Below are 12,962 nucleotides of genomic sequence, written 5' to 3'. Positions count from 1 at the left end.
TCTGGGCCTTTGAGGTAGGAAGACACACACCTTTGATCCAGATCTAATGCAGGGAGACATATGTCTTTGATCTGGATCTTGAGACAGGAAGATACAACTTTAACCTGGTCCAAACCTCTGCTGAAAGCTTTTTAAGGACATGGAAGAAGCAAGATTTTGCTCTTTGCCTGGTTGCCCTTGTCTTGCTAACATACCCACTCTTTCACTGACATTAGAGTCTACTTCTTTGAGATTCCAGCATCTACTGAAGGGCAGCTGAGACATCCAAGCTTATGCACTGAGAAAATATTGGATTCTTGAAATTTCAGGTTACAGCCAGCCATTGTTGAATTAGCTTAACGGCAGCCTGTAATTTACTCTTATATATAGTATATTCATATTCAATCTATAAGTTCTGTTACTCCAGAGAACCCTACCTAACAAAGAAGGTTTTTCAGTATATCCTAGTAGTTATTTGACTCAAATGACATAGTTTCAATAAGTTCCTTCTTACATAAAAAATCCAAAGTTAGCTTTTGTTGATTATAATTAGAAATACTTTGACATAAGTTAGTAACACAAATAGGATACATGGAACAGCAGAACTCACACTGTAAATTATCTAAATACAGAAAGGTACAGAGTAATGGGACATGAGAGTTTTGAGCCAGGCAGTTGGTGTTCTTTGTTACAATAAGTTTTTTTTTTGTATGCATGTATATGTGTATCACTGTGCGTGTATGTGTGTGTGTGTGGGGGGAGTATCTTCCTCTGTCACTCTCAGGGGACTTGACATTTATGCCTGGCTGGGAAGGCTAGGGAGCAAAGTCTCAGGACCTATCTGTGTCTATGTTACTGGCACACTCAACCACACTTATCTTTTTACATGGACACTGGGAGTTTGAACCCAGATCTTCATGTTTGCAAAGCAAGTACTATTATCCATTTAGACCTCTCCCCATCTCCACAATGGTTATTTTTAAAGTATTTGCCAAAGTTGTGCAAGAAGGAAGATAGGTTGAAAGATGGTCTCTCTGAGGACAGACAACGTGAAGAATATAGGACTTTATATAGACTCTACCTACATCCTATTATAAGAGACTAAACATCTAATCATTTGGAACTGATCATCCAAAATAATTTAATTTTCTACTTGAGGTTAAATTTACTACTACACAGAGGTATGCAGTGAGATAGGAAGTGGGTGATACACATGTAGATCCACAGGAGGCCTAGGCTATAAAATGGCCTCAGAACCAACGGAGAGAGACTCTTGAGGTTCCAGAGTTTTGCTCAAGGGAATAAACAGAGAACTTAAATTCAAAAGTTCTTTGAAGAAGTGAAAAAAACCTCCCTGGGACAAGTTCCTCTGAGTATTCCAGGCAACTTTACAGCAGCATTGCCAAACAGTGTTGCTTTGACTTAATCAGAGAACCACACTTTGAAGAACATTGGATGGATTTCATTCTGTTGTTTGAAGCATAAGAGGCTCTAAAATCATCTTCAAGTCTACTGAATTACTAGCTTGAGTTTTGCAAATAAAATGTCAGTTCGTTTATAGAATGATCTCAGACAACAAGGATTTCACTCTTTATGCTTTGTTCCCTCTTCATCTAGAGGGTGAGAGAGAAACTGAGGCATGGAGCCCTTGGCCTTGAGGTGATCAGGATCAGCTTCCAGAATAAAGTCCAGAGAGCCAAAATGGCTTTTATACTTTGTGCTCAGCCATCTGAGATGGAGTCTATGTCTTTGGCTTGTTGGTTTTTTTTTGAGTTCTGTTATCCAGTCCAGCAAAGAGTGAGATGCCTAAACCCACATTATCTGCTACAGCAAAGATGGTACACTGTACCACGGGATCTCTGCTTCATATCTGTGTCAGCAGCAGAGCAGGTTGCATGCCCAGGAAGCCTCACTTCTCATCTACTTCATAAGCACGCCTGTGCAGATCCGTCACCAGGGAACTGATTGGAGAAGGTTACAGATGTGCAGTTTCTGTCACAGAGAACTTGGGACCCGGGGTCCAGTTCAGTGTGGATTTTGGTTCTTCTATCCTCCTTCAAAAAGTCCTTTCACTGGGTATATGGGTCAGCTCTCTGGCAGTGTCACACTGGCATAAACTGTGGTGGGGTTTGGTTCCTGTGGGCAAAGTAGAAGTTCGTGGGTGAAGGAATAGAGAGAAGTTTCACAGGAAAGCAACAAAGCAGCAAGCATTCCCTGGGGAGAGGAAAGGCTTAGAGTTCCGCAGCACAGCATCAGGCTTACAGTCTGCCATTGTCTGGACTTTGCCTAGAGCCAGCACTTGGGTCTCCAAGTGCCTGTCTGCAAGTGTGGTTATATCTCTCTTCTAAGCATAAGTGTGCCAAGGGAGAAATGAGAGAGATTTGTCCCTAGTTATCTGAAGACTCGCATTGCCCTCCCTCCCCTTCTTCTTCCACCCCTCCTCCTCTCACTCTTCTTCCCTCCCTCTACTCCCTCTCCTCTGGAAGAAACTCTTAAATCAGGACCTCTGTCATGCCATGCTATGCTCTGTGATCCCCACCATAATATGCTGAATCCTCTGAAACTGTAAGCCCAAACAAATCTCCCTTAAAGTTGTTCTCTTATGTACTTTGGTCATAGTAATCCAGAAATGGTTAACAGACTTCCCTTAGGGCAAGGAGAGTCAAAGAAAAATGACAAGCAAGCTCACATCATGGGAGATAGGAAACATCAAAGCAGGATGCCTAAAGAAACCAGAGCAACATCTATCCTGTTTCAAAGACACACCATGGGTGGGCTTCTTCCTCCAATGAGGCCCCACCACCCGGCTTTTCCACCTTTTAACAGTCTGATTGCATTATGAGGCCATCGTAGATCAGGAAACTGTCAATCAGGTCAGAACCCTCCCCATCTACTGCCCCTGGAAATACCCTCAGAGACACATCCAATGGTGGACGTTATCAGCTTCTCAGGCACCTTTTAATCCAATCAAGCTGACAACCAACAATAACCATTACTGAGTTCTTCAGCAATTCTTTTCTCCCTCTCCATTTCCCTTACTCCAACTTATAGTCAGTCCTAGGGTATAGTTTGGAGAAGCCAAGAAAGGTCTAGATTATTGAGTTTTTATAGGGGCTAGTAAAATCCAGATGTGGATGAGAGAAGTGGTACCCATTCATTGTTTTTTTAACAAGTGTGACAGGTCTTTTAGATGTGGTTCTTGGATCACTCTCAGAGGGATACTAGACAGTAGATAGGGACCCAAAGCTTGTGAGTCAGAATGAAGGGTTTTGTGTAAGTCTTTACTAACTCTGGCTGCAGCTGCTCCTTGCTCCCCATGTGATCTAGCCCACTTTCCTGGTCCACCACTTCCCAATCTGTTTCATTTCATCTCTACTCAAAAATAAAATAAGATAAATAATAAAATCCTTCTTCCCCTCCTTCTGTGTCTCTTATCAGACATTCAGTGAGGAGAGGCAGAGATATGTCACCTGGACAGACTCTGGGGCAGGCTCTGTGGCAGCCACATAAATGGTTGTGCAGGGGTCCTGATCTGTTAGGGCATCATGAAGTTTCTTCTCTTGAGGCTACACAAGAAGTAAAGAAAGCAGATTAGTTGAGCAAAAAGCTGGGTCCCATCCAACTTGCCCTACAGAAAAGCAGTTCATGCTCAAAGGCTACTCCTAAGACACTTGCTCTGACTTCCTCCCTGCTGAGAATCCTCCCAAACTTCCCCAGAGTTCACTGTAGCCACTCCCTGAGTTATCTCTCAGGGCTCACAACCGCCCAAGGCAACTTAGTCCTTGTTAGTTCTTAAAAAAAAAAAAAAAAGTTTACCAAAATTGCCACACATTTCTTAGTTTGGAGAAAAATTTAATTTAATCAAGAATTTCTGACTAGGGATGTGATGGGCAGGGATCATATAAAAACAGTTTATTAATCAACTTTTATTCACAATGCAACCCTTACTTCTCTTCCTGGTTGGGAGAATTTTAGCATGACCAGACCTAGATGTAGGAATGAACGGCTTTAGTAAGTAACTCACACTTTCTGCGTTCATTGGGGAAAGTTTATGAAAAAGAGTGTTATAAAAACCACCGGAGTTGTGCTGGAGCTGTGCTGCTGAATTCCCCTTTAGAATTTTTACCTAGGTATAAGGAGTTACTTTAAACAGAATTTTTAGCAATGTGAGCAGATTTCGTTTCTCCTGTCTTCATTTGGGGTTGCTGACTTTTACATTTCGAGGAGTTGGAACAGCATCAGATGTATAACTTATTTCAGCATATTCCTTGTGAATGCAAACCCTTGAAGTGACTGTACAAGGGAGGAGCCATGATAAGCTCTGGAGAGGTTCCTACAGGATATGCAACAGCTCTTTAGTTTTCTATGTTGTTCTGTTCTGGTTTTGCTTTTTTGAGACAGGGTCTCACTTGTGTAGAAATGGAACTAGACTGGAACTCGATATGTAGACCAAGCTAGCCTCAAACTCCTAGAGATCCTCCTGCCCCAGGCTTCTGGGATTAAAGCCATGAACCATGAAACCTGGCTGTTATTACATTGTTTATATATCATACAGCAATTATGATGAAAAGAAAAATGCTAATTTTTGAATAATTCTGTTACCATTATAATGATATGATAATATAAGCATGATAGACATAAATGAAAGAAATTGTAAGGAGTCTGTACATATTGATATATAAAGTAATTATGATGTTTTATATATTTAACATACATATAAATTAAAAACAACAAAATAAAATATAAATCAAGACGCAAAATTGTAGTGTAGTTAAAGTGTTGTACCGGAGGATAATAATAGGAAGTTAAGGATGTATTTTATAATCTCTGGAGTATCCACTAAAAATAAAGAAAATAGTTATTTAATTACTAATGCAACAGAGAATAAAATGGAATAATAAAAATATAATTTAAAAAAATCCTTTATCAAAGAAACTCCAATCTCAGAGACTCTCACGAATAAGTTCTGCCAAATATATGAAGGGAGAAATATGATAAATTCCAGCCAAACATTCCAGAGAATTATAGGGAAAACTGCATCCGTTGGTGAGCTGATGTTCAGCCCCCAAAAGACACACACCACTAGAATGTGGTGTGCCCCTCACTGTGAGGGATTAAGACCTCCTCAGGTGTGGAGAAGGCCAGAACATCAAGGTGAGGTCACTGGATCAGAGTGGGCCCTGCACCCAGTGTGTGATGTCCTAGGAGCTGGAAAGGAGAAGGCAGAGGCACAGACAGGAAAGTTGGTGGGGATGGAGGCAGAAATTGTGGTACAACCACAAACCAACCAAAGCTGAAGGTTGCCTGGCACCATCAGATCACACTGAGGTAAAGGAGTCTCTCAACAGATAACAGAGGGCTGTGGTCCCGCCAAGTTGTCAGTTTTGATTTGGATCTGTGGTCTCTGAAACTGATGTAAACAAAATTCTGCTTGTTTATACCACTGAGTTTGTAATAATTTGCTCAGGCAACTTGAGGGAAAGAATGCAAGCCTCGACCATTTGTAAGGTTAGCATAATTGTGATATCAAATCTCACAAAGTCATTGAGGGGAAGGAGGATGACAGGCCAATTTCACCAGGAAACTAACTGAGGGGAGGGAAAAAATCTGTTACTAAAACAGCAGGGAAATAAAATCCCTGTTTTTTAAAGGACCAAACTAAATTTGTTCTACTCCAAAGTGCAAAATATGCTTGGCTTCTACAGTGGCAGATAAATGAGGGGAAATTAACCGGAAGGTTAGAGCAACAGATGCGAGAAGAGTGTTGGTAAAATAGAACATCAGCTTGTCATGCATGTTTTTATCTTGAAAACCAGGAATAGAAGATAACAACTTCCTTGTTTGTTCATTTGTTTGTTTGTTTCTTTTTCTTTTTTTCGTTCTTTTCCAGCACTAGAATTGAAGCCTGGTCTCCATGAATGCTCAGTACTTTATCACTGAGTTATATCAATAGCTCCAGACAATAGTCTCTCTTTTTTCATTTAATGTTTGAGACAGGTAGGTAGCCTATGTTGCTTCAAACCTTTTTTACGTAGTCCAGGCTAGCCTTGAATTTGCCATTATCTTGCTATCGCCTCCCAAGTGCTAGGATTACAGGCTGTGCTTAGCCTGCCAATATACTTTTTGATTTATCTTATTTTTAAGTATGTATGTGTGTGTGTGTGTGTGTGTGTGTGTGTGTGTGTGTGTGTGTGTGTGTGTGTGTATGGGGGTGCTCAGACTGACTATGAAGAGGTACAGGAGACCAAGTGCCCGCAGAGGCTAGAACAGGGCATTGCATCTCCTGAGCTGGTGTTACAAGTGGATGTAAGCTGTCAAACTGGGAACTGAACCCAGGTCCTCTAAAACAAGCAGTATACACTCTTAACCTTTGAGTAATCTCTAGGTACCCAACAATATTTTTAATGTGGAAAAGAGGATACTAGAAACACTTAAGCAAAATGTATACTTAATGATGATATAGCAAAAGCTTTCCGTCCAAGTCTGGAACCTTATGAGAGTTTCTGTTACTGGGTCTGGTCACCACTATGTGGGAAATCTCAGCCAGTGAAACAGGGCAAAGGAAAGCAGGTGGAGCTCTGTGGTTTGGGGAAAAAAAAGCTAATTCTTTGGAGATGATGCACTGGTGTTGGAGAAAACCCAAGTCACCAACAAACAAATACGAGAACTTACACATCAGTTCAGCAGTGTTGCAAATACAAAGTTGATATACAAAAGTTAGTTTTTGATATATTGATAGCAAATAACTAGGAACTAAAATTTTTGAAAAAGGTAATATTGATAATGTTTTAAAATATAAAATGCCAATCAACAAATTAGAAAGATATTATTTGGAAAACTATAAAACGTCACATAGAGAAACTAAATAAGAGTTAAAGGATTGGAAAGATTCAAAACAATGAAGATGTTTCCTCTCCTTATTGGTCTGTTTGGCGCTAGTTAACATCCTAGTAAGACTTGGTGAGATGGGTTTAACAAATTGATTTTGGACTATCTATCAAATGCGAAGTACCAAAATTGGTCAAGAACACTTGAAGAAAAAGACAAAATGGGAAGACTCATTTTTATCAGATATCACAATTTATATCTCCAATTAAGGCAGTTCAGCCAGTGCACAATGGGGCAGAATAGAGAACATCAAATAGAACTACACATACACGGGACCTCAAATTATAATGATCATGGCATGGCAGTTGGTATAACAAATAGAATATACCCATGTGGAAAAGAAAAAGAAAACTTAGCCCTTCCTATGCAAAACTCAAAAATATTCCTTAGGTATATAACAAATAAATGTGAATGAGATGCTGGAAGAGTGTTTTTATTACCCAAGACTGAGAAAAGTTTCTCCAACATGTTATAAGAACTGTTAACTGTAAAGGATGAGGTTATAGATTGTTCTACCCTGACATTAAGAAGTGTTCTTTATCAGTACATCTTCTGAGCCACACATGATATGGATCTAACCTCCAAAGGGCTCACTTTTAAAATGGGCTTTTGGCTTATACAAGGGTAAACGGGTAAGAGATTTGAAAGTCGGGTGATTTTAGTATGGCAATAAACATATAAGAAGTTGTTACTTACCAGGAAAAAAAGCCATAGTAAGACCTCCCTACTAGAATGAATAAAAGGCTGATAGTAGCGATTTTTGGCTAGCATGTAAACTATTAAAACTTATTTATTGGAAAAGGAATTTGACCCCCACTCTGAAAAACAATTTGGTCTTAACCAGTCAACTGGGGAATCCAAATATTCTCATCATTCAGCAAATTTACTTCGAAGCATGTACCCATCAAACATGTAGACATGTTCATATACATTTCATAACTGTAATTTTCATAATGACCTCAAACTGGAAATAACTCAGATGCCCATTAATAGTTAACTTGATAAACATATCCTAAAATAGCACGTTCATACATTGATAGTTGATAAACCAAGGAGAGTTCAAAAACATGCATGAATTTTATAACCAGATGCAAGAAAAAAATACTAATGAATTCTGTTTTATAATGAAAAAGAAAAGAAAAATATAATTCATATTTCTAGAAGGAAGGATTGCGGTTATCTCTGGAGAGGAGATGGGCGGCTGTGGTGCAGAGGTGTTCTGGAGGGAATGGTCATGTGGGTGGTGTTTTATGGGTAGAAGACTCAAACTGAAAGATAATTTTTTCTCAAGTAGGTCAATAGGTGTGAAGCAAGCTACTTTTTTTGTTTTATAATACTTGAGAAACTTATTCTAAAAGACATACTCAGCTAGGTGCACATTGGGTAAGAGAGTACTGTTGGAACTCTCATGTTTTTTTTTTTTTTTTTAAAGATTTATTTATTTATTATATGTAAGTACACTGTAGCTGTCTTCAGACACTCCAGAAGAGGGCGTCAGATCTCCTTACGGATGGTTGTGAGCCACCATGTGGTTGCTGGGATTTGAACTTTGGACCTTCGGAAGAGCAGTCGGGTGCTCTTACCCACTGAGCCATCTCACCAGCCCCTCTCATGGTTTTAAATGGAGGTTTGTTCTCAATAGGTGTCTATGGATGAGCAGGCAGTGGAAAGAAATTTACCCAGGACTGTCTCCTGGTCTTCAGTAATTTATTTATTGTATTCTTATACAATTATTTTTACTTTCATAACTTTTACTCAAGAATATGCTCACCCCACATTATAAATGGACAGATTGTGGACTAAACCTCCCACCCTCTAGAAGACAACAAAGCCTAACAAGGTTAACAGGGTAAACTCCCCATCTCGCTGCTGACACATCTGTTCCCTGACTCCATCCATCATGTCTCATGTTTCCCCATCCCCGCCCTGCTTAGTTCAGTGGTCATGTTACTTCGCATTTTTCCCTATTCCTCATTCAACATGCTGTCATCTTTCATTTGAACTCTCTCTGACTAGAATTAGCAAGATATTCCTTTTCTGTTCCTGACTGTACTCTGCAGATGCCTTTATTTGGATCAGGCCAGTATAGTACACAATAGCTTTGTCATGCTTCACCCTCCTTCCCCAAGCCTACACACTCCAAGAAGGAAGTTTGAGAATTTCTAGGAGTTCTCAATCTAGAATACCACTGCTGGAAAGTATCCAAGGTCATGTTCTTACAACTTCATCTCATTACTACAAAAAAGCAGGCAACTGGATTGTCCAGTGTTTTCTACAAGTTCAAACAATATAAGGGTCCAGTGACACTGGGGGAGCTCTTGTTCTTGACTTTTCTGCTTTCTTAAGTTCATCTACTCTAGATCCCTGCAGGACCATGGTTGTGTGCAAGGCAGCTATCAGAAATCCTGTGCGAAATATGACAGACACTCCCCAAGGTGAGCATAGAACGTACCCCTGATTTCTGTACTTGGGCATAAATAGTAAGGCTTTTTTCTTCCACTGGTGGCTGGCAGTGATTTGATTTACCTGAAGAAAAAGAAACACAGTGGTTACCTCCCTCTAGTCCTCAGTATGAGCCCTTAGCTCAGTTTTGTCTGGTCTTTCCTCTCTGTAGTATAGTCACCTCCCCCACCACTGCCATAGGAATGAGGCACAAGTTCCCAGCCTCTGTAACTAGACCTCTATCCCTATCTAGCAAATGGAATTTGAAATGCCTGTTTCATAGGATTACTATAGAAACCAAATAAGACAACACTTGCAAAGCACCTACATCAGTTACTCCAGCAGATAGCAAGTGACCAATATGTGCTGAGCATTTTCTTCTCAACACCTCTGCCCCTCTCTCTTCCTCCTCCATCCTCTTCTTCCTTCTTCTACTTCTCCCCTACCTCACTCCTTACCCTCATTCTACAGCCCAAGCTGTCTTCAAACTCAAAATCCTCCTTGCCTCAGCCTCGCAAGTGCCAGGATTGGAGCAGATACTGTGACTTCCAGCTTTGGGCGCCATTTCTTTGTTGTGATATTCCCTTGCTTTAATCTTTAGTTCTGTGTGTTATTTGTTCTCCTAAGAGGGTTCTAGGTTTCCTGAGGTCACAGCTTAGTATTTATAGCATGGCTTTTATTCTCCAGCTGTCTTCACTCACAGCTCTATCTATTTCTGGAGAGCTTGCTGTGTGTGTGTGGGATGGTGACATAGGGAGATGATCCACTTGGAAGTGTCCAGAAAACAACTCAGCATTGCCACTCTTACACTCATAGAAAACTAGCTCAAGGCCTGAGGTCTCTGTACGTTAATGAGTTGTTAAACATTTTAGTTCTTAGCCAACACTTCAATTTTTCATTTTAAGTTACAAAGAAACTCCTCACCATAAAGATTCAAGTAGGATAGAAACATATAAGTTTATAACTTATAACTCCTTCTCCCTCATTAACCAACCCCATTTCATTCCCAGAAGTAATCAATTAAAAGGCTTCCTGTATGTCCATCTTTGGGCAATATAGTGTTTTCTGTGACAACACCGATAGTCCCTCTGCGTAGGCTAATAGTCACAAGTGGCAGGCGAGTACTTGAACTGTGTGAACAGTGAAACTGAGATACTATTACTTAATAGTAATTTGTTTAAATACTGGGTGGTACAGTTTTAGTATTGGTTATATTTTATAGGTTTTTCTCTTTTTTGGCTTTTCATGCTGTGTATAGTTTTTCTAACAGTGAACTGCTCCTCTTGCATGCAGCATGCACTAGCGAGCATGTGGGAAGGCCTGACCTGTGGAGGACTAGCAGGGAACTGTTGCAAAATCTAGGCCGAATATGGAAGCTCAGCCCAGAAGAAGCCATCGTTTTTAGAGTAAAGTTACTAAAGTCGATTAATTTATCCTCTTCAAAAGCTGGGAGCCTATCGCTGAGAGAATAGCTCCAAGAAGTACACTCCAAGAAGGCTGGAAGAGAAATGCCTAGTCTTGTGCTGTGAGTGTGGTGGAAGAACTGATCTCGGGTGTGGTTCTTGGTGAGGAAACAATGGGCAGTCACTGGGGAAGTTCAAGGAATTCTAGCGAAGTCAGTGGGTGATTTTCCTCTGTGGATATAGCATGCTCAATGGTTCTAATCTCAATGAGTGAATGAGTGAATAGTGTGTGTGTGTGTGTGTGTGTGTGTGTGTGTGTGTGTATGAGAGAGAGAGAGATACAGAGAGAGAGAGATACAGAGAGATATAGAAAGAAACAGAAAGACAGACAGACAGACACATACAGAAAGATACAGAAAGAGACAGACAGGGACAGATAGGATAGAAAGACAGAGCCACATAGAGACAGACACAGAGAAAGAGAGAGAGAGAGAGAGAGAGAGAGAGAGAGAGAGAGAGAGAGAGAGTCAGAGTTAGCAGACACACAGTGAATGGAACAGTAAGAATGGGAGGATAGGGATCATAGGTTCTCAGAAGGGTTGGGGCTAGGAGGAGGGTAAAAAGTATTTCTATAAGATATACTTTCATTTTAAATCCACTAGAGTTTACAAAGTTAGACCTACTTGTCCAGTCCCCTTTAGGTACAGTCAGGGGTACAAATTGAAACTGTACTCAAGTTTTTAGTGACTTTCAACCTTGCAGGCTCTCTCCTCGAAATATAGAATTGGTAGGACAATCCCAAATGATCAAAAAGACCACTGAATCGAGATAATTTAGATTTTCTTTCTGTCTCTTCCATCCCACCCTTTCTTCCATCCTCCTCGTTTTCAGTTCTGAAACAGAATTCCAGGAGCCAGCTCAACTTGGCTCCAAGTCAGCTAAGTCTTAGGATGTTACGGAAAAGACCTGAGCCCTAGTCCTTAGCCTTAAAGGTAGCACTAGCATTGTTATACTGTAGTTGTAAAACGAGAGACTTTATATTTCTTTTTAATTTTTATTTTTTGAGACAGGGTTTCTCTGTGTAGCCTCACCTGTTCTGGAACGCACTCTGTAGATCAGGCTGGCTTCAAACTCAAGAGATCTGCCTACCTCTGCCTTCTGAGTGATGGGATTAAAAGTGTGTCTAAGAAGTTGTCTTATGTGACTGTAGCTTCAAGTACTTTAGACCCGCTGTTAGTACTGTTTCTAGAATCTTCCAGCATAGTTCTCTGCTAGCCTTAAGACTTAAACATTTACCTGCTCACATCAAGAGATGTGCCTGTTTATAGATGTATGCGTATACATATGCATCATGCAGGAAAACCACTATGGTGCTGCTGTGTATTGGTTTGTGCCAGTCACCACAGCAATACCACAAAGAGGATAATATCCTTGCTTTGCAGATGGTGAGAAGTTTGCTTGGTTACCCTGCTCATTGGTGGCAAAGTGCATTTGAATGCTGTCTCAGGCCAAAGCCCCACGTTTTCATTGGCTTATTTGGGGATGGGGTCTCACTATGTAGCTCAGGGCTGATCTAGAACCCATGGGTTGGAGTGATCATCCTGCCTCAGACTTGCAAGCAGTTGTTACTATGGATTTGTCTCACTGCACTCTACCCAATGCCCACACTCTTAACTCATAAATTCCCCTGGAGATGGGAACCAACCTAAAACTCTTCAGAGTCAGGAGGCATTTTGGAGCAGATACCACTAGACATTGCCAACAGAATCCCTTGAGCAATATTTTGTGGAGGGCGTAGCAACTGAATGTAGATTTTGGCACAGGTTTGCAAGGCATAATGATGCCTGAAAAAGGTGGATATGTGTTTTGATGGTGGGTGGAAGTGGGCTTTAGAGTGTGGGGGGAAGGGAAGTACTGCTCCCTTAGAGTTCAGCCATGTGCTGAGCAGAACACCGTGTGGAATGTGTTGGAAAACAGTATAGCTTCGCTAGCTGGCCTAGAGGGGAAACTCCATCTGCTTTCTTAGCCTTAACATTATCTCACTGTTTTCTACTAAGGCTAAGTAGACCCACTCCCAAACCCTTACCTCTCAACAGAATTTTTATCTGAATAACACACCCCGCCCCCACCGCCTCAGCGAACTTTTCGCTGGAGGAAATGAGATAGAGGTAAGTGGCTATGCTGCAATCGACATCTTATATAAGCAAAACCAACATCAAGGTGCTGAGGTAAGGGCTTTTCTAAGAAGAC

The 12,962-nt window shown here is 40.8% G+C and overlaps 1 protein-coding gene across 4 annotated transcripts in view; it reads right to left on the bottom strand.

Moving 5' to 3' along the window:
• Positions 1 to 503: 503 nt before the first annotated feature.
• The window catches only part of Slamf1 (signaling lymphocytic activation molecule family member 1), a 34,054-nt gene continuing 21,595 nt past the window's right edge, over positions 504 to 12,962 (bottom strand). For 2 of the 4 annotated variants that reach the window (XM_006496873.3, XM_006496872.4), the window contains exons 5-7: positions 9,320 to 9,393; positions 3,450 to 3,545; positions 1,101 to 2,115 (exon numbers count right to left, since the gene is read on the bottom strand). In XM_006496873.3, coding sequence (XP_006496936.1) covers positions 2,065 to 2,115; positions 3,450 to 3,545; positions 9,320 to 9,393 — 221 coding nt within the window. In that variant the 3' untranslated portion in view covers positions 1,101 to 2,064. Of the gene's footprint in view, positions 2,116 to 3,449; positions 3,546 to 8,558; positions 9,394 to 12,962 lie in introns of those variants that run through there. The other 2 variants (NM_013730.4, NM_001360898.1) reach the window with 2 other exon arrangements.

Source organism: Mus musculus, chromosome 1 (assembly GCF_000001635.26).
Source record: "Mus musculus strain C57BL/6J chromosome 1, GRCm38.p6 C57BL/6J".
Lineage (NCBI taxonomy): Eukaryota > Metazoa > Chordata > Mammalia > Rodentia > Muridae > Mus > Mus musculus.
Note: the sequence above shows the minus strand (reverse complement) of the source record. Positions and strands in the feature narration are given on the sequence as shown.